This window comes from Beta vulgaris, chromosome 6, assembly GCF_026745355.1.
Source record: "Beta vulgaris subsp. vulgaris cultivar EL10 chromosome 6, EL10.2, whole genome shotgun sequence".
Lineage (NCBI taxonomy): Eukaryota > Viridiplantae > Streptophyta > Magnoliopsida > Caryophyllales > Amaranthaceae > Beta > Beta vulgaris.
The window spans coordinates 38079339-38099164 of record NC_079207.1 but is presented as its reverse complement, the minus strand read 5'-3'; the positions used below and the strand labels follow the sequence as shown (position 1 = coordinate 38099164).

The following is a 19826-nucleotide window of genomic DNA, read 5'->3' as shown; positions in this document are numbered from 1 at the left end:
AAGAATTACGAGCTAAAGTACCAGGAATCTTGATAATTTGTCTACAATTTTATTATCCGGACCAATAGGCTTCCCCATTTTATTAAGAATAATAGGCTTGCGGTCCTCTAGTGTCCATTCATGGACATCTTTGCACATAGTTGGTCCTCTAGTTCGCTTCCCTTTCGGAGGTGCTATGCAAAAGTTGACAGAAAAATATGACTAATTACATTTCTCTGTTTTTAACTAGAGCATATTTACTACTATTCCTATGTATCTCAGGGAGTTCTTCTGCGTTGATATAACTTTGTAGAATTTTCCTTTCATATTTACCACTAGCTCACGGATATCAAGTAGTGGATTAGTTATGAAGCCAGTGTCATGGCATATCAGAAGCTGCAAGGGAACTCCTCATATCTTTATTAAGGAAAGATCTACGTCTTTTACTGCATATGCTACAAACATGTTATTAATTCTGGATATACTATAGGACTTTAGGAGTACAATTTACACTCACTTCCCCTCCCCCCTATACTTATAAACCTGATATAACACAACAGAAATGGAGCTCTGATTGTTGAAGGTTTAAGCTATAATCTTTTTTCGTTTTTCCCCTTAATCAATTAATATCAGTTTGTTACCCTACTTGGTTAATTTATATCAATTCTACCTACTTGGTTAATCCTACTTGAGCTACAATCCCCTGCTGATGCAACGATGCTTCTGCACGAGGGGGCTCAAAATCATATTCTGGCACCAACAATTTTTAGCAGATCCCTCTAGCTTATCCTCATTCAGACACCAGAGTTGGCACGACATAAGCCTATAGCACTATGAAAACCAAACTTTATGTCAGAGTTCACCATTTTGGTATGAACTCATCTTGATGAAATGAAAATGTTGAGAGAAAAATTAGAGAGAGAAAGAGAGATTTGTGTTTATTATTTTCTGAATAAATAGCATCATTACAATGATCAAGTATTTATACTTGGAGAGAATACAACTCAGTATTTACTAGAGAAAATAAATTAAAGAAGCTGAGGTTAGAAGCTGAATTAACAAACTCCAACTAACTTCTAACTAACTGCAGTTGTATCATAACAAAATTGCTGACAAGGCAAGTCTCTGCTGACTATATACCAACACCCCCCCTCAAACTTGGGAGGGAATGAACCATGCCAAGTTTGGAAGAAAGAGTCTTGTGCTGAATACTAGGGAGAATTTTGGTAAAAATGTCAGCTAACTGTTGGGTAGTAGGCAAGTAACTGAGCTGAAGAAGACCAGTGAGAACTTTATCCCTTGTGAAGTGACCATCCACTTCTATGTGTTTTGTTCTCTCATGAAAGATGGGATTCTTGGCTATGTGAAGTGCTGATTGATTATCACAATGAAGAACCACAAGCTTCAATGAAGATACGCCTAGTTCCTCCAATAGTCTGACCATCCATGTTACTTCACTAGCAGCTTGGGCCATTGCCCTATATTCAGCCTCAGATGAACTCTTAGATATTGTACTTTGTTTCTTGGATTTCCAGCTAATAGGAGAATTACCAAGTAGAAGGACATAACCAGTAACAGACGTTCTAGTAGTTGGACAGGCAGCCCAATCTGAATCACTAAAGGCTTGAAGAGTTAATTGAGGAGAAGCCTTAAGAAGAATTCCTTGACCAGTAGTGTGATTAAGGTATCTAAGAGTATGAGTAAGAGCTTGAACATGAGAGACACAAGGTTTGTGCATGAACTGACTTAAGCTTTGAACTGCAAAAGCTAAGTCAGGCCTAGTATGGGTGACAAAATTTAATTTGCCAACATAGCATCTGTAGAACTCAGGGTCATGATAAGCAGGACTGTCATCAGCAGCTAGCTTGAAATTAAGTGGAAAAGGAGTAATAGCAGGTTTAGTAATGTCCAGAGAGCAACCATCAAGAAGTTCTGTAGTAAGCTTTCTTTGAGTAAGAACATAGCCTTCAGAAGTCTTGGAAATTTCAATACCAAGGAAGAAATGTAGGAGACCCAAATCTTTGATGCTGAAAGTAGAATGAAGATGTTGCTTCAAAGATGCAATAGTAGCTTCATTAGAGCCTGTTAAGATGATATCATCTACATAAACAGCAGCTATAGTGATATCATCATTTTCATGTTTCAAGAATAATGAATAGTCATTCTTTGATTGCACAAAACCTTGAGATTGAAGTTCTTCTAAGAGCCTTGCAAACCACTGCCTGCTTGCTTGTTTTAGGCCATATAGGGACTTCTTTAGCTTACATACACAACCTGGTGGAGCTGTAACACCTTCAGGAACTCTCATATAAACTTCTTCATGTAAATGCCCATGTAAAAAGGCATTGTTGACATCCAATTGGAATAAATTCTAGTTTTTACTAGCAGCCAAAGAAATGAGACATCTCACAGTACAACAAGAGAGAAGGTTTCTTGATAATCCAACCCATACTTCTGTGTGAAACCTTTGGCAACCAGCCTAGCTTTATACCTTTCAATAGAGCCATCAGCATGCTTTTTGATCTTATAAACCCATTTGCAACCTATGGCTTTCTTGCCCTTAGGTAAAGGTTCAAAATCCCAAGTACCAGTGAGAGTTAAGGCTGAAATTTCCTTATCCATTGCTTCTACCCACTTGCTGTTCTTGGCAGCATCAGCATAGTGAGTTGGTTCAACCATATCAGTATGTGTAGCAATGAAAGCTTAGGAGGTAGAAGGAAGAGAGTCAAATGAGACTAAATTACACCAGTGAGATGTAACTGTAGAACAAACAAAATCAGTGAGATGAGAAGGAGGTTTGATAAGTCTTGTGGATTTTCTAGGGGGCTGAGAAATAGGTGGAGAAGGTGTTGGTGAAACAGGTGGTGTAGGTGAAATAGGTGAAGTAGGTGGAGAATCAGAATGAGGAGATGTTGTGGGAGAGGGATTGGGAGGAATATAAATAGGGGTGTTGTGAGGAAGAAAGAAATGAGTATCATAAGTAGTATGAGGAGAAGATGTATAGTGAAAAGGAAAATGATCCTCATGAAAATGAATGTCTCTAGAGATAACTATTTTCTTGGTAGTTAAATCCAGGAATTTATAGGCTTTATGATTTGTAGGATAGCCTATGAGAACACAAGGATGTCCCATGTGAGCAAATTTAGTTCTGTGAATGGGAGAGGTGGAGATGTAACATAAAGAGCCAAAAACTCTTAAGTGAGAAAGGTCAGGTGGATGATGAAAAAGTTTTTCATAGGGGCTAAGAAATTGAATGCTCTTTAAGGGCATTCTATTTATCAAATAAGCAGCTGTAAAGATACATTCACTCCAATATTTAGGAGGGAGTTTGGACTGAATAGACAGTGCCCTGGCTGTTTCAAGAAGATGTTTATGTTTTCTTTCGACTATGCCATTTTGCTGAGGTGTGTTACTACAACTTTTCTGTTGTAAGATGCCTTTATCAAGAAGCAATTGCTTCATTTTGCCCTCTGTGAGATCTGGAGCATTATCTGACCTTATCATCTGAACGTTGCATTTAAATTGAGTAGCAACAAGCTGTAAAAAATTAGCCATAATTGAAACAGAATCACTCTTGCTTTTTAGTAAATGAATCCAAGTCATCCTGATAAAATCATCTACAATAGTGAGGAATTGAGTATTTCCAGAAGAATCACAAGTCAAGTAAGGGCCCCAAACATCTACATGAATCAACTCAAAAGGTTGATGAGTTTTTACAGGACTAGTAGAAGGAAATGGGAGTCTAGTTTGCTTAGCTAGAGAACATATATTACAAAAACACTCAGCTAAGCAACCCTGAATATCAATGCCCTTGATATTCTTTATTCTGCCAAAAGAGAGATGTCCAAGTCTGAGATGCCATAATTTGGCTTCTGTTATTGCTGAGAAACAGGCTGAATTAGGTGTTGCAGTTGTAGTAATTGAAGGTGAAGCATGAAGCAATGAACTGTCCAGGATATAAAGACCTTTATCCAGCTTACCAAGCAAAAGTTGCTTGTTCATGGAAAGGTCCTGAAGAAGACAGGTATTGTTAGCAAAGGTAACAGATCAACCAGCATCTTGACACAACTTGGAAATTGAAATGAGATTGAAGTGAAAGCCTGGGACATGTAGTACATTTCTAAGGACAACCATAGGACCCAGTTTGATTGTACCTTTATGTTTTACTTGTAACTTACTGCCATCAGGAATAGTAATCATGGAAGAAGGCTCATGTATATTATCATAGGAGGTAAACATAGACAAATCTGAGCACATGTGATCACTTGCTCCACTATTTAATATCCAATTGCTTTGATAATTAGATAAGAGACAAAAATTACCTTCCAATTGTGAACTTACAGCCAAACCAAGAGAGATGTAGTAGGATTGGGCTTGTCTATGTTGAAATTTCTCCAGATACTCCATTAATTGTTGATGTTGTTCTGCAGTAAGAGTAGCATGAACAGTACCAGATTCTTGTTCATCATCATTGCAATCTTGAGTGACAGCAGCAATTCTTTTTCCTTTGTTCTTGGAATAACCATGTAACTTCCAGCACTTATCAATGGTGTGATTTTTCATTCTGCAATGTTCACAATACAAGCTGTTTCTTGCATAGTTTCTTTGTATTGTGTTAGTGGTTGTACTAGTTTGCCCATTTTGCTTGTAAGATCTCACATCAGGATATTTATTTGCTGAAAAAGCTAAACCATCTCCACTAAATTGAGACTTCAAATTACTCAAATCTTTATGAGTTTCTTCTTGTAACAACAGATTGTAAGCTTTGGAGATTGTAGGAAGTGGATTCATCATTAGTATACCACTTCTAGTATGAGCATACTTATCATTCACCTTCATTAAAAGTTGAATTAATCTCTGATTTTGCTGAGATTTTAACAACTTTTCTGTAATAGTGCATTTACATCCAGCACATGTACAGAAAGGAAGAGGTTCTAATCCATCAAGTTGATCCCATAGCAACTTGATTTTTGTAAGGAAACATGAAATTCCTTCATCATTTCCTTGATTTAAATCTCCTAACTGCTGTTGAATAGAAAACAATTGAGGTCCAGATGATTGGCCAAACCTTTCCTCTAGATCAAGCCAAATATCTCTTGCTGTTCTTAAGTACAATACACTTCTACTGATTGAAGATTCAAGAGAGCTTAAAATCCAGGATATTACCAGATCATTACATCTGCTTCACAATTTGAAGTCTGTTGACGTTGCTGCTGGTCTGTCCAATGATCCATCAACAAAACACAACTTGTTTCTTGCTGAAAGAGAGATTGTCATTGATCTTTGCCAATCGTTGAATCCAGTACTTCCATCGAACACAACATTAACCAATCTTGATGAATTAACATCAGAGTTATTCAAAAAATATACTGAATTAGGATCTTGATGATTTTCTTTGTTTTGCGTATTTTCAGTTGACATTGTTATTGAATTTCAGAATTCTAACAAGAAGATTGAAAAGATTTCAATAGAATATGAATATTTGCTAAAGAAATTCTCTGTTTACAGGAATTTTACTGATTTCAGAAAAGAATGAGTTGCGGAATTGATTGATTGATCATAAGAAGAAGATGATCAATTCAATGCATGAATTTTAGCGGATCAATTGATCTGCTCTGATACCATGTCAGAGTTCACCATTTTGGTATGAACTCATCTTGATGAAATGAAAATGTTGAGAGAAAAATTAGAGAGAGAAAGAGAGATTTGTGTTTATTATTTTCTGAATAAATAGCATCATTACAATGATCAAGTATTTATACTTGGAGAGAATACAACTCAGTATTTACTAGAGAAAATAAATTAAAGAAGCTGAGGTTAGAAGCTGAATTAACAAACTCCAACTAACTTCTAACTAACTGCAGTTGTATCATAACAAACTTCCTGACAAGGAAAGTCTCTGCTGACTATATACCAACACTTTGAGACAAATACAGTTTTGTATGAATAAATGAAACTAGTACAGATATACTACTAGTAATTGGCTAAGTTTATATCTGACCTTTTGTTTTAGGGAATTCAAGACTATATTAGCACATAAGTGGTTACCTCATTGTTCTCTTTCGCGGCATACTTGAGGCTTGTTAGCAGCATGAGTAGGAAACTTGGCCTTGAAATGTATTTTTTCAGACTAATCTGTACTATGTTTGATGTACCGAAATTCGAATTGTATGATTCATACATAAATATTGTTTTGACATAAACAGATGCCGTTACACAAGAGTTGGAGGAGGGGTAATTAGAGGAATAGCAGGAGGTGAAAGAAGACGAACAAGCATAGGTTATGAGATTGTACACAAACCACGACCCATTTGTTACTATTTTATCGAAAATGATATTAGATTCGAGGTTATCATAGTATACACATGTTGGGCATTCTTGTGTTGTATTTGGTATTCTAATTTTTGGGCCTCATGTGGTCATATTAGGAACATATATTTATTTTGTTTCACCAACTCATAAATGCTATTTACGAGGACAGGATTTGATTATCTCCGTGGAATCTTTTCTCTGCATTCACTAGATCAGACACAGATTAATAATGATATCGTGCTCTTCTAGATTGTTGCCTTACTGAAGCTTCCCCAGGTCACTTATTCACTTACCCTGCTTCTCATCGAGACTTTGAGTTGTGAAAATCAAGATATACTATATAATTGAGCTTTCTTATTCATTGTTTACTGCATCTGATACTCTGAGTCTCTACACATGATTCGTTGAATTGTGCCACTTCATTTTTTATGCTCAACTAGTCAAGCATATGGTTGTTATGTTTTTTTTTCTTGTGTATCTTCTTTAGTACTTAAACAACAAAGTAAAATTCTGTCATTCTGAATTTTCCAGGCTGTCATAAAGCACATCAGCGGACCTGGTTATGAGAGCTCTGATGTAATGGTCATTGATGAAGTTGAGTTGCAAAGGTATCTACAACTAGACAGGTTGTACAAATCTACTCGGTTAGGAAGGGTAAAGTAGCCTAAGCTTATTTCCGTCTTTTCATGTTTATTTATGACTTTATGTTTAGTTCCATAATTACTACACTTTTAGTTTTCAGTTGCTGATACTTTGTGATTGATATGAAATTAGAAAAATTGACAGCAATATAGATACTGATAACATGGTTTGTTTTTCGGTCATATAGTTATGTAGTATATACAGGTGAAGTAAAAAATGCTACTGGAGCCAAAAGAAAAGGAAGATAATCATCGATTTACAAAGATAAGAAGATAAGTGATTACCTCCTTATTCTCTTTCTTGCTATTGGTTGAGAAGAGCTCATTTAGGTGTTCTTGTATCTCGCCATTATAAGCATGCACAAAATCTCCCCAATCTACATCTTTTTCTTCTCCTTGTTCTGAATCAATTTCGTCTGAGCTCCTATAATTCTCATATTCTTCCTCTAAGGTGTGTTAAAATTGAATTTCTCTTACTGCATTTGCTTTCTTATCTCGAAGTTCTTTTTCTCTTACTCTAGCTTCAAGTCTCATATAAGCACCAAGTGAACCAAGTTTAAACATTGATTTCTTCAGCACCGTCTTTGTATGGACACCAACGTCACCCTCGTTTTGTTTTGGGCCATGGAAAAAGGGTCTACTTTCCACAATAGAATTCCTTATGTTCAACTGAGTATTTTCCAAACTAGACGACCTTTGATTTTGATTAGATTGCATTTATACTCTTTGTTGTTGCGTGGTTTTCATTGAATCCAATTGAGGTCGCTTTCTGCTTTGTGTTGTAAATTTTCCTTGTGATTCCTCCTCTATATGTTCATTTTTTGAGCTTGGATGACGCCTTTTCACTAGACTTGTCATTTCTATTTGAGAGTCACTTGCATTGTCTTTAAGCATAGCAGGACATATTTTTTGCGCTAAAATCTGTAAAATAGAAAACTATATTAATTTCAGGAATGTACCAAGTTAGTTAAAAACTATAATTCAAAAATTAAGTACCACCTTTTTAGATTGAGACCTCAATGTTATGCACTTTTTCCTTTTATCGTTGTCACTATCTTCACTAGAGTGGATCAATAGTTGGTCATAATCTTCAGCAGGTGTGTACTCATCTGTTATCTAGCTTTTGATATTTTTTTTACTGTTGCATGTTATTTTTTGCCCTTCATTGATTGACTAATTTCATAAGCCATAGACTTAACTCCCATCTCTTGCAACTTCAATCGATTATTCGCTATCCTCATTTGTTTGTATTTCTCATAATCTGCCATCTTATCCTACGGAAAACGAAATATAGAATCTATGTAAACTACAAACAACGACCAATGAGAAAATTAGCATTGCAGTGAGGGTTATTGTATAAAAAAATCAAATCAAGCTTAGTCATTTAGCTTTTTCTTTTGAGAACATTCTCTATTAACTTCATAAACTTATCAAGGAGCATTATTTAGGATAAAAAAGACCTTCATTTTGGGTTTAAGTTGACTCATCTCTATACAAGTTCAAAGACACTTGTTTACACTAATAAACAAAGGCTGAGACACCACTTTCAAACAGCTCAAAATAGCATGTTAATTGGAATTTCAAACTTCTACAGCCTATATTATCCAATAGTTTTGAGTAGACACTTCTTTGGCTCCTTTGGCATCACTGTGGGAGTGTGGGTTACAAGCAGTCATAAATACATTTGAATTTGGCTCCTTCCCTTAGTAAAAATAAAGCTTATGATAGATACATCTGTAATACATTTTTCCAGAGATTTATCCCCCCTTTGCGCTGTGCTGGAGCATCTCTCTTCTATGTGGTCCCTTTTTCTTCAGTTGATCTTGAATTATCTTCCAAGAGCTCCTTCTTCCTTGAAACACATAGAATATAGGAAGCAAGCTGAGGAAACAGACTCTACCCAAGGTGTTATGGCAATTTGGTTGATGGTCTCGATATGTTTGAACAGCAGTAAATGTAGACTAATAAACTTAATTGCTATTTTCTTTTAGTTACATAAGCTGAAAATTGGTGAAAGAATGAAAGTCCTTATGGTGTGACGTCTACATCTCTAAGGTTGACAAAAGATCTAGTTGAGTCAGGCATCCAATGCAGTATATATTCTGAAAAGCTTATCCAATGCTTATTAAACTATTCTTACAAGCTCCAGATTATGAAAAGGATGCACATACAGTTCCTCATTCAAACAGTTCTATCATAATGTCTACCATGTCACTCTCAACATTAGTCATGACTAATCCTTGACATCATTAGTCATGAGTAATAACTGACAATGCTAACATAATTATAAATAGCAAAATCAAAGAACTAGAAAGATAACATAGCAGCACAAGTAATCATTTGACGAAGTCACTATTGACTGTAGAAGCTAGTATGCCTAATCCTTCACATTTGTCATGATACAGTCATGTAAAATGAAAGGAGAAAAAGATGAAAAAGGGGATATCTCTTCCATACAAGTACACAATAAACGGCTATACGAGCTCACATCAGAATATCATGCTCACAACAGCAATGCCAACCAAGCAGTTGCATCCCCCATATGTAATAGCAAAGATCCTCTGCTAACAACCACTGAAAAAATTTGCACTTGATGTCGTATGTAGTATGTACTAGCATTATACGTGAGGTAGGAACCAAAGTGGTTTAATAGGTCAAAGCTCCTAAAATGTTAGCAAGTTAAATATGTATTAAAAAGAATGAAAAGCCCCATCTGCACAAGCAAATATTTTTCATTTACACTATCATGGTTAATTCTTACTAATCAACCTCAAAACAAAATGACCAACAAGGCAAATGGACAACTAACCTAGACAAGAACCTCACTGATGTAGAGGTACAATAGAGATCTACAACAACACAACCATTCAAAAATTATAAGAAAAAGAAGGAATATAACTAGTGGAACATGATATTCTCTTTGTGTCAATTCCTTAAATCAAATACTTCAATCATTTGGAAAATAAGAGAATGATATATGAGGATAAATTCAAAATCAACAACAAAGTGAGCTGTCTAACTGAAACATATACAATTAAACTATACAAATATGAAAATAAGAATCACAAAATGGCATTCAATCTTTGACTGTTTTCAATCTAGAACAACGCTCCCAAGCAAAGTCAAATTGAAGACTGCATTCAATCCTAGTCAATCTCATCTAAATCATCATTATTTTTGTGGAAATTGCCACTTGTTCCATTGTTCACTTTGTGGAGCACCTCAACTGCATCACAATCATCTTCTCTACACCAACTGATGTCATCATCATTCACAGTAGCCAGATTGATATTCTCGGCATGTTCACGAACTTCATCAGGATAAGTAGCTTCATATTCCACCTCAGCGTAAGAAAAGTCTCTTGGTAACTTTCTATCCACAAAATTCCAATCCGCTTCAATGCCACCCTCCACATAAAATACTTGATGCACCTGTGACGCCGAGACAAAAGGGTCATCTGTGGAATACAACTTCCTAAAGTTTACACGAGTTAGGTCGTAGTCATCTATTTCCGAATGAAACCAATCATATTTGAATAACACAACATTGAATGTACTCTAGTATTCTATCTCAATTATTTCTTTTATGATCCCATAATAAGTAACATTACCAAAAATGAGATTATTATCTTTACTACTTGCAAAGCTTGGAGTTATAGCAGCCCATGAGACACCACAATTCTAGGTTTTGCATTTGTCATCATGCCCTCTTGTGTAGAACTTATAGCCATTGCAAAAATATCCATTATATCTTCTAGCAACACTAGAAGGACCCAAGGACAACCACTTAATACGATCATTGGCATTATCCAACTGAACCTTTTCTTTAAACCAATCCATGAACTCATTACTATGTTGTTGAGCTTCTCTCCACCTTCTTTTCCACCTGTCTCTAGATATCTTTTTCACAACCTCTTCGTGTTCACTACATTAATAAATACATTAAACATAAGTAATTGAAATAGTGTAGAAAATTCTACATATTAAGAAGAAGATACTAATAATAATAAAGAAGATAATTCACTGGATGTATTTCTCAACTTGTTTATCTTCACAATTGAATAACACATATCGATGAGCTAAGATCCTTGTCTCCATGTCAAGATTGAATGTCTTCCCTTTTTTGTTTCCTTTCTTTTTCCTTCCAAGAGGATAACCTATTTTAGGGAATAAATGTGATTCCTCATCAACTGTATCATCTTTTTCATGTCTTTCACTGAATCCTTTTGAACGCTTCTTTGCACCATCATGCAAATACCTGGAGCAAAATATCAAGCAATCCTGAGCCAAATAACCTTCTGTTATAGAAGCTTCCGGGTGATTTCGATACCTAACATAAGATTTTAACTTCCCTAAGTATCTCTCTATAGAGTACATCCACCAATGACACAGAGGACCACCAAGTTTTATTTCATTTACTAAATGGATTGGCAAGTGCACCATAATATCAAATAACGATGGAGGAAATTAAAGATTCTCTCTAGTTCACAAAGACTCTCATTAATCTCTGTTTGAAGGCGATCCAAATCTTTTGGATTAATCACTTTATTACATATTTCTTTAAAGAAGGCACTTAATCTAAAAAGAGGTAAAACCACATGCTTTGGTAGTGTGTCTCGAACCGCAACTGGAATACGGTGTTGCATTATAATATGAGCATCATGGCTCTAATACCCTGATATTTGTCCTTCTTTCACTTGCACACACCTTGCAATATTCGATGCACATCCTTGTGGTAACTTTGCCTTGTTCAAAACACCACAACACATTCTTTTTTCCTCCTTTGTTAGTGAAAATGATGCTTTTGGCAATAAAACATACCGATTGTCACTTGAATCTAAAGGATGTAACTCTGCCTTATCCCTATTCTTTTCAAATCTGATCGAGCCATGTAGTGATCTTTAGACTTACCAAGCACATCCAACAAAGTTGCGAGCACACTATCACAAATGTTTTTTTCTATGTGCATGACATCCAAATGATGGCGACACCTATTATCTTTCCAGTAAGACAAAGAATGAAAGATGGATAACTTTATCCATGGACAATGTCCCCAATTAACCTTGGGTTGTAGCTTCCCAAACTTTTTTTTCCAATCTTTCCGCAAGCTTGAGATTTAGGTCCCCGTCAAAGGAATGGGGGTTGTCCTCACTTCTTTCGTCCCATCAAAGGACTTATCATCATGCCGCCAAGGATGATCGACATCCAGCGTTGTACGATGTGCCATATAGATTGTCTTGTTACTATTACTCAAATGTTGATGGGCGGTTTCATAGTGGGAATGGGGGTAAGCAAACTTTTCTTTGGTGATCCAACCAGACAACATAGCATATCCTAGAAAATCAATTGTTGTTGATCGTAAAGCTGCATACATTTTGAATGATTGCTTCTTTGAAGCGTCATAAGTCTCCAACCCAAACTCCCATAAATCTTTTAGCTCGTCTACTAATGGTTGGAGGTAAACATAATCAATGTCATTCCCATGAGAAGTGGGCCCTGGAATTAATAAAGACAACATCAAAAACTCTGACGTCATGCACAACCATGGGGGTAAGTTGTCATTGATCCGCAACAGGCATGTACTATGTTGTGTACTCATAGTTCGAAATGAATCCATCACTTGCAAGGCCTAAGTGAACATTACGCCCCTCATTAGAAAAATTTAGGTATGTCAGATCAAACTCCTTCCAAGCCTCACCATCAGCAGGATGTCTTGGTTTTCCATCTTTCTTCCTTTTCTTATCATGTCATCTCATTAACTTTGTTGTCTCAGAACACATGTACAACCTTTGAAGCCTGGGTTTTAGAGGGAAATGCCGAACAACTTTTACAGGAATTTGAATAGCACTCTTAGATGATTGTGTTCTTGTTTCTTCTTGATTTTGCTTCTCTTTCCACCTTGGGACATGACATACATGACATGATGTAGCCACTTCATAATCCTTCCAGTATATCATACAATTGTTACGACATGCATCAATTTTGTCATAACGAATACCCAAATCCTTCACTATTTTCTTGGCCTCATTGAAGGACTTTGGCAATTTGGCTTCGGGAATTAGTTCTAGAATCAACTCTAGAATATCAAAAAAACCATTATTTGTTATGCCATAAAGGCATTTTAAAAGGCACAAACGAATAAGGAATGATAATTTGGAAAAAGTTTTGCACCTAGGGTACAACTCTTGTTTCTCATCTTCAACCAGTTTATAGAACTTCTTAGCCTCTGGACTGGCATAATCTCCAATGCTTTCAAGGCCATTAGGGAACTCTTCGACGACATCCCTGTAGATGTCATTTAATAGACCATCCATGTTATCTTCGATGTCTGGCATATCAGCATTATCATCCTCTCATGATAATGAAATTGTTCAGTGCTAGGCTCAGTGCCATTTGCAATCAAATGATCGTACACTTTGTCTCTGTGATGCCAGAAACGGTTATAGCACACCTTGCACGGGCAACTAATCTGATCTCCAATTACTCGCATAGTAAATGCTTTATCTAAATAATTCACAACTCCTTCCTCATACTCATTACTAGATTGCAAAAAGTCGGTCCAACAAATTTTGTTACCTTAAAACAATACATGAAAACAAGGTTTAAATTTTAAACATTGACATCAGCTTATACTATACCATAGGGGAAATTAGCAATAACCACAATGGTAGACACACATGATTATTCACTACAAAATAAGAATAGATCACATACGTCTTGAAAAAATTACAATAAAAATAAAGTAATGTATCAATGTCAAAAAGACCATGTGAGAGAATTACTCATCGAACTTTACTCTTTCGATGCCTTAAATAATTCTTTTGTCCTAATCTTTTTAATAGGGAACCATGGACTAAACTCCGTCAATCAAGCATTTTACTATTGCAGAGAGACACAAATAATTTATTTACGAAACGCACAAAAAATTATATGGTATATATAAATTTGAATATCTACCTACTTATTATTACAATCTAACAAATTCAGCATAAAGAGAATCACCAATAGAATGAAACAACTAAGAAAAACGTAGGTAGATTACCTAATTGGGTTCAAAGATATATCAACAAATAACAACAGGTAACATCGAACAAATCCAAAATCCGGTAAGATACTATAATTTCTTGTTACAATCATAACTCGGTAACCCCAGCCATGGAGCAGAGTTTTAAAATATCTGTAAAATCAAGCCATGGAGCAGTAATGTTCTTGTAAAATTGAGGATATCATCGACTCTCTTAGTGCTATAAATTGTCTAATGTCACACCTATATTTAGTTGGTTATAGTTTACACCATATAGTAGTAGGAAAAAATTCATCAGTTGTTTTTGGTGTAACACGTAAAAACATAGTTCGATGAGGAATTCTCAATTTGAAAAACATCCACGAGAGAATCGTAACTTGGATTCTTACCTTCAAGACTTCTTGGCAGTAATAAATCCACAAAAGCTTCAGTCGCCCGAGAGAAAAATTCCCAATATAGTATCAAAGCTAGTGCCTACAAAAAATTATAACTAATGGAAAACAGCCATTGCGAGAAATATAAAAGAACTAGACATTGATTAAATACAACATGGTATTTTAGAGGAGGAAAATAAAGATTTAGCGCATTATATGTACATATACCATTATCAGACATAAGAACTTAGGGAGCAAAATACAATAAATAAATAATTAAGATTTCTCCTTTGTAGAATGTATTGCGGGTTCTTTATCATAAGTTTTTGTGATTGTATCTAATGTTTTTGTTTCGTGCTTCCAGGAAAACCCAGATTTGTGGAATTGGTTGAGTGGCCAAGAACAACCACCTGAGTCAGTCACTTTGAATGTAGTGAGTTTCTAAATGAGAGAGTTTTTTGGTATTTTCATCTTTTCTGTGGAATTTAGAACAAACTCACTATCGACATTAAACAAACAATTGATAAAACAAACAATTAAGAAATTAAGAACAACCAATAATTCGACATAATTGATAGTAAAATCAACAAATTGTTAAAACTAAATTAGGGATTTCAAACTCACTAATAATGAAAATCGAAATTTCTTCCTATATTATAAAATTAGTGAATTCAAGGAACAAAGATGCCAATGTAACAGAATCGTTGCTCTCAAAATCAAACAACAAAATATAGATGAAGATCAAATTAAACCGGATGAAAAAAGAGTTTGAGGACTGGAACGTTGCGGATGATCGATCAGTTGTGAAGTTATTGTTTGGCCTAATTAGTGAAAGTGTTGAGTTTAAAATCCCTAGTGGTTAAGGTTATTTTTTCTTGTTGGGCCAAGAAGTTTTTTCCTCGTAAAAATAATCCCTTGTGTTCCTTTAGATTGTTTCTTTGTTTAAGTTTTGTGAAAGTGTAGAATTTAAAATCTTTAGTGGTCGAGTTTGTTTTTTCTTCTTGGGCCCAAGAAGTTTTTCCTCGTAAAAATCTCTTGTGTTCCTTTAGCTTGTTTCTTTGTTTGAGTTTTATAATTCCGCAAAAAGTAAGTTTATTTCTACAAATATAATTCACCCCCCTCCCCTCTTGCATTATTCCTATTGAAATAACAAAGAGGAATCTTGTGTATACAAGAAGTTAAGTAGGAGTAGTATTACTTTTCTAGTCTTGTATGTGGATGACATACTTCGCATAGGAAATGATAAAAACCATGCTTGAGTTAGTAAAATAATAGCTTGAAATTTGTTTCTCTATGAACGACCTAGGAGAGGTAGAGTACATATTGGGAATAAAGATCTATAGAGATAGATAGATGGAAAAGGCTGATGGGACTTAGTCACGAGACTTATACTGATAAGGCTCTTGCAAGGTTTAAGCTAGAAAACTATAAAAGAGGTTTCATACACTAGTAGAATAAGTGTTTATTGATGCAGTCATTAAGTGGCCTATTGCAGCGATTTTGACCGCGCGACAGTTAAGGGTACAACAATAGGTAATTAACTAAAAACCGCAGCAATAGGCCAAGATATTGCTACGGTTTTTAGCCAAAATGCAGCAATAGGTTTATTTTTTAATTAAAAAAAGTACAATGTGTTGCTGCTAGGAACATTAGCAATATCTTGGCCTATTGTTGCGGTTGTTGCCCAAAACTGCAGCGATAGGTCTTGGTATAGGTAAAAAAAAATTGTTTTGCATATTGCAATTAAATTTGAATTATTAAAACCAAAAAACTAACCCATCCACTATCCACCAAATTCCTAGACGAATTGAAGATGAAATGACATGAATCTCATTAATATATATAGATAAAAAAAAAGTAATTACATAAATATTACAAAAGATCAAAAGTGAAATGAAAAAGCAAAATTAAAAAAACAACAGTTATAACTAAATGACTAATTACAAAAAAATATAATAAAAAAAATATACTAAAAAAGTAAGAAACTAAATTTATTTGAACTTGTTAACTATAAATAGAACTTATCTAGATTTACTAGTCCTAGATTCAGATTTATTGTTCTATATATTGAAACTTATGCAAGAAGAATACAACCTAAGAGTTAGCGTTCAAGTTATTATATAAGTTGGTAAGGTGCATGAGACCTCAGACTCATGGTCTATTCACTTCGACTAATATTGTCTGGAAATGAGATTATTATGCGAACTTATTTTGTTTAAAATTATCTTACTTGTCTGTTAAATTAATTCGAGAAAAAAATACTTATCTTGCCTAGAATTATTTTGTGTGAATTTACACAGATCTTAAAAAACGAAAAAAGAAACGAAAAAAAAGCAGAAAATATAACAGAAAAAAACACAAAATTCTAAAAACAAAAAAAAAACGAAAAACAAACAGAAACTGCTTCGTCGGAGGCCCAAAATGGTGGCCAAATTGCGGCGTTTCGCCATGGTGAGGACGAAGAGGGAGAAGAAACTATTTAGTTGTCGGCGGTAAGATGTCGAACGACGTGTGAGACGGGCAAATTCGAGACAAACAAGCCGGCGTGTGAAACGAACAAGCCGGCATGTTGGACGAACAAGCCGGCGGTTCTTTAACGACGTCGGCGGGAAGATGTCGCCGAATCGAAGAGCGATGAGAGAGGCGTCAGATGAGAGAGGCCTGAATGAGAGGCGTGAATGAAGAAGATATCGCCATGGTGAGGAGAGAGAGGTGAGAGGTGTGAGGCGTGAAAGAGAAAATGAGAGAGAATAAAAAAAACCCTAGCAGGTGTGTGAGAGCTGAGAGGCGCTCAAATATAACCCTAGCATCTTTAAATACTATTTAAGGATCTATTGCTACGGTTTCTGTAAAGAACGACAACAATATATTAAAATAATACTTTTATATTATTTTATTATATTGCTGCAGTTTTTGCCAGAAACCGCAACAATATGTTTGGTTAAATAGTAAAAAAAAATTCAAAAATTTTTCGTTGAAACTATATTATTGCGGTTTCGGCCGAAACCGCAACAATATGGTAATTTTATATTTTTTTCTTTTCTTTTTACGCGATATATTGCTGCGTATGGATAAAACCGCGGCAATAAGCAATTAATCTACTAGTGATACCATGCAACATGGCATACCACTTGGCCAGACTCAGTGTCCTTCGAGTCTTGATGAGGTCAAGCGTATGAGTAATGTTCCCTATGCTTCTGCAGTAGGATCCATTATGTATGTCATGATATGCATTCGACCAGATGTTGTATATGCTTTGAATATTTACAGCAGATACCAGTCGATTCCAGGAGATGTGCACTAGATTGCAGCGAAAAACATCCTTAAGTACTTGCGAAGGACAAAGATGATTTCCTATCCTAATATGGTTTCATATGTTGTCCCAATGGAGGAGTTGTGAGTTGGAAGAGCTATAAGCAGAGTACCGTTACAGATTCTAAGACAGAGGGTGAGTATATGGCAACAACATATGATGAAGCAAAGGAAGATGTTTGGATCAAAATTTTCATTAGAGAGCTTGGTCTAGTTCCTATCTTTGAGAATGGCATTGAGTTGTATTGTGACAACAATGGTGTCATTGCTCAGTCTAAGGAACCTAGCTCGCATCACTTAAACATGTGCTCAGGAAATTTCATCGAATTGGAGAGATCGTTGGAAGAGAGGATGTGAAAGTAAGCAAGGTTCATATATACTAAGGATAATATAGCAAATCCGTTGATTAAATCGCTTGCTCAACCTTAGCTTGAGTGTCATACTAGGTCTATGTGGGCTTAAACATATGGGAGAAGGATTTTAGGTTGTTTACTTCATGTTTACAATTGTAAAGACATTTATTATGTTTAAATTGTTTATCAATAAATATCCGTTTCTTTTTTAATTGTTTGGTTTCGTATCAAATAAAATGTCCAAATAAGTTTTGTTTTCAAATAGGATTATCGAAAACGTTTTGATTGGAACCCTATAAAGTGAATGAAATCAGAATTTAATTAAATTCGCTAATCTAAATTTCTAAACTGTACATAAGTGATTTATTTAAAGACTAGTATATAATTAATTGACAACGCAGTTCCATTGGCTATGGAGACATAGAGATATTTAATTGATCATATGAATGTATATTTGATACATTCAGACTTGACCTGATTAGATTCTAAAAGTAGAATCATACTACTATATTTAGTAGATGCCTTAGACAATGAATATGTCTTAATAACCACAATATATATAGTTTAACCTTGACGTTGTTAAACTTCACGTTGTAAAAGGAGGTTATAAATGCAGTGGTCAGGTGGGTTGAAAATTGAGTGGGAGTTATGGTCATACAAGAGTGGATAAGTTCTATTAAATGAGAATGGTTTCTAGGCCCCTTGATGAGCAAGAACTAAATAATTGCATGGTCATGCAAAATAGAATTAAAGAGTTAATCCTTATTTGAACATTTTGAACTCTGCGATCAAGGAACAAACAATTGATAATGACATGGTCTTATCAAATTTGGTATTAAATGGCTTAAGGAATGTAACATTGTGCTCTTGTCTACGGACAAGTGGGAGATTGAAGGACATCTGTCCTTAAACATTCCGAGAATTACTAAATATAAGTAGGAAGTAAATTATGAAGATAATAAAGTTAATCATAGTAATAATCATAATTTCTTGCTAAAGAATAAATATGATTAATAGGAAAATATTGATTGAACCTATAAGTAAAATATTTTAATCCTATGAGATTGCACATTGTAACACAAGTTGGACAAAGCAATCCAAATCCATTTAGGATTAGGGTTCGTTGGCCGTAAAAGGAGTTTTAGTTCTCCACTTGCCTATGACTCTTCTATTATATATAGGATAAATATTAGGGTTTAGGTGATCTCTTCATTAAGTATTTTCTTTTCACAAGAAAGAGAACAAGTGAAACCCTAATCTACTGCTCCTAACCGGCTCCTGTAGCACCAAAAAGCAAGGCATTTTTTCCTTTCCGTTCTACTAGGCGTTGTGTTCAAGAGGTGCTCATGGGCTGATTAGATGAGCAACGCTTGGAGCTCTCAAATCTTCGAAACTTGCATACAATAGGTTAATCACACTACAAAGGTTGTATATCTAATCCTTATTGAATGATTAATGTGTTTGATTATGTTTGCAATCCAATGATAGATGTTAGGAAATTGTTTCATTAAATTCCGCTATACATGCATCTATATGTTCTTACATGATAAGCTTGACTGGTTTTCTTTTGATTGATGACGCTTAAACTATAGACTACTTGAACAAGAAGGCCTTGGCCTGAAAATAGAAGGGATTGTTAAGGCCAACATGCGTCCTGACTGCACTCCGCCTTAGGCCGTTTGCCAGCTAGCTGAAGTGCTTAACAAAGAAAGATTGTGTCAGTTCTATATAAGCGACGAGCTCTCCATGCAATTTCTTAAATGTTCCGAGTTCCAAAAAATCACCAAGTTTTCTAAGAAAACACACAGCTTTTATAACTGCAAAAGTGAAAA

At 35.2% G+C, this 19826-nt stretch overlaps 1 protein-coding gene across 1 annotated transcript; it reads right to left on the bottom strand.

The window, feature by feature from the left end:
* Positions 1–1111: 1111 nt before the first annotated feature.
* LOC125498669 (uncharacterized mitochondrial protein AtMg00810-like) lies at positions 1112–2287 on the bottom strand. Its single transcript, XM_048646921.1, has one exon. It carries the CDS (start codon positions 2285–2287, stop codon positions 1112–1114), a length of 1176 nt encoding a protein of 391 aa, XP_048502878.1.
* Positions 2288–19826: the final 17539 nt, after the last annotated feature.